Here is a 2,529-nt window from a genome sequence, read left to right as displayed (position 1 = left end):
GAGGGGTCCCGGACTATGAGAGGGCACAGGCCAGGGTGAGGGATCCCCCTGCCGAGTGCACAAATTTTTGTGCACCGGGCCTCTAGTTAAAAATAAAAAGAAGCAGAGAGATTGACAGCATCAGTAAAGCAGCCTGGGTCATAGAGATCTACTAGAGCAGCAGTGGGGTCAACCTGTGGGGTCGCAACCCCTTTGGGGGTCGAACAACCCTTTCACAGAGGTCACCTAAGACCATCAGAAAACACATATAGAATTACATATTGTTTTTGTGATTAATCACTATGCTTTAATTATGTTAAATTTGTAACAATGAAAATACATCCTGCATATCAGATATTTACATTAGGATTCATAACAGTAGCAAAATTACAGTTATGAAGTAGCAACAAAAATGGTCGGGGGTCACCACAACATGAGGAACTGTATTAAAGGGTTGCAGCATTAGGAAGGTTGAGAGTTTGGATGTACTAGAGAGTTTGGATGATCATAAGTCTGTGGAGAGCCAGTGAAGGGTTTTTCAGCAGGGGAGTAAGATGCTTAAATGTGCATTAAAAAAAAAGTCTAAGGGCAAAGGAAAAATTAACAGGATGAAAGAGGAAAGGAAACAGTGGAAACTAGGACTTGGGAGACTACAGTTAAATGAAAAATAATGACAGCCTGAATTTAAGTTGATGGCAGAGGGAATAGAAACAGCTAGGGAGGGTGGGAGGAGGATCAGAGATATTTAGGAAGAGAAATAAGACTGTGGCCAAATATAATAGAAATGGAGGAGTCAAGTATGACTTTCAAGTTTTTGGCTACAGTAATTAGATAAATGCTGGTGCCCATGTATTAAGACAGTGGGAAAATGAGTTCAGGGTAAACATCTTGAGAACGAGGAGAAAATGTTAAATAGGCATTTAGAAATACAGCTTTGAATACCTGATTAGGTCAGGTTGTAGATATATTCTTTTTTTTTTTTTTAAATATATTTTATTGATTTTTTACAGAGAGGAAGGGAGAGAGAGATAGAGAGTTAGAAACATCGATGAGAGAGAAACATCAACCAGCTGCCTCCTGCACACCTCCCACTGGGGATGTGCCCGCAACCCAGGTACATGCCCTTGACCGGCATCGAACCTGGGACCTTTCAGTCCGCAGGCCGACGCTCTATCCACTGAGCCAAACCGGTTTCGGCTGTAGATATATTCTTTACTGTTCAGATGGTATTTGAAACTTTTGGTTTCATTAGATAAATGTGTACAGCAATGTAGGCTTGTTTACAACATACTTTTTCATGCCTTACCCTCACCTAATGACTTGGACTCTTTGGAATTAATCCTAGGAATCTCAGTTGGTTTCCCAGGAAATTCTTATTTACTCTAAAATTTTACAGTCACTGGCTATAAAGTGAAAAAGAGTGTCAAGTACAGAACCCCAGGGTTATATCCAAATTATTTATGGTACTGATCAAAAGATAATAAAATATTTTGTTTTAAAAAATTTGAAAAAATTTGAAAAAATAAAAAAAAAATTTGAAGTTAACAGTCTATTTTAGTATAGATTAAAGATTTATAGTTAAAATAGACAGGTAAGCCTCAAAATGGCTGGACTATAGTAGCCATTTACCTTTCTCTTTTTAAAAATTATTTCTAAATCAGAAAAAAATTGTCTTTGGGACCAAGCAAAATGTTAAATAACAAATGTGCAATGAAAGGGTCCATATCTAGCTCAGCATGTGACAACTCCCAGAATGGCTATGCTAAGTGTCAAGCTGAGTACTTTTCCTAAGTAAAATGAGTAATTCCTTCAAAACAAACCTTAAGAGGGGATAGTATAGTCTTGCGTTGACTCTATAATTTTGCTTTGTGCATTTCATGGTGAGAAACAGCTTTTACATAAAATAAAGTGATAATACTAATAACACAACTGTCAAATATTTAATTAACAAGTAAAATGTTAAAACCAGGACTAGGACTATGGATTACAATGCTCAACTCTGCTCAAATCAGTCATATTTCTAAAATTAGACAACCTATACGTTGATTTAGTAGCTTGATTTTTAAATAGAAATTTCCTATTTCTCCTCTGTGATTTACAGCCAGTTTATACTTCAATACAAAATATTATGAAGATACTGAGTACTGTACAGTAACCACTGCCCAAAGAACAACTCAGGCTTGTATAACAAACTATTTTGTTCTGTATTAAAATAATAAAATAGCCATCTTTTAACTCTGAAAAGCTTCAAAAGGCACCCATATGATTAGAAGCACGACATTTGTTTAATTACCGTGAGCTCGAAGTAAAGCTTCAGCAGTAAACAGTGGAGCTTGGAGCATGTCTGCAGTTTCCACAATAAGCATATCCTTCAATCTACGAAGATCCTGAGGCCTTAATCCTTCATATGGCTTTGAAAAGACGGAAAAAGAAGTTACTCTTAGGAAGTTCAAAATGCCTATAAACAAATAAAAGATTATTATTTATTTCAGTTTCAGTTTGGTTATGTAAGTTCAAAAGGTTCCGTTTTCCCCCCCACTATTTCAAACT

The 2,529-nt window shown here is 36.5% G+C and overlaps 1 protein-coding gene across 2 annotated transcripts in view; it reads right to left on the bottom strand.

Moving 5' to 3' along the window:
* The window catches only part of ANKIB1 (ankyrin repeat and IBR domain containing 1), an 83,773-nt gene that overhangs the window by 55,180 nt on the left and 26,064 nt on the right, over positions 1-2,529 (bottom strand). For both annotated transcript variants that reach the window (XM_006779202.2, XM_006779201.1), the window contains exon 4: positions 2,273-2,390. In XM_006779202.2, coding sequence (XP_006779265.1) covers positions 2,273-2,390 — 118 coding nt within the window. The remainder of the gene's footprint in view (positions 1-2,272; positions 2,391-2,529) is intronic.

The sequence above is a fragment of the Myotis davidii genome, unplaced genomic scaffold (assembly GCF_000327345.1).
Source record: "Myotis davidii unplaced genomic scaffold, ASM32734v1 scaffold187, whole genome shotgun sequence".
Classification (NCBI taxonomy): Eukaryota; Metazoa; Chordata; class Mammalia; order Chiroptera; family Vespertilionidae; genus Myotis; species Myotis davidii.
The sequence above is the reverse complement of the archived record's forward strand: the minus strand, read 5'-3'. Positions and strand labels throughout refer to the sequence as shown.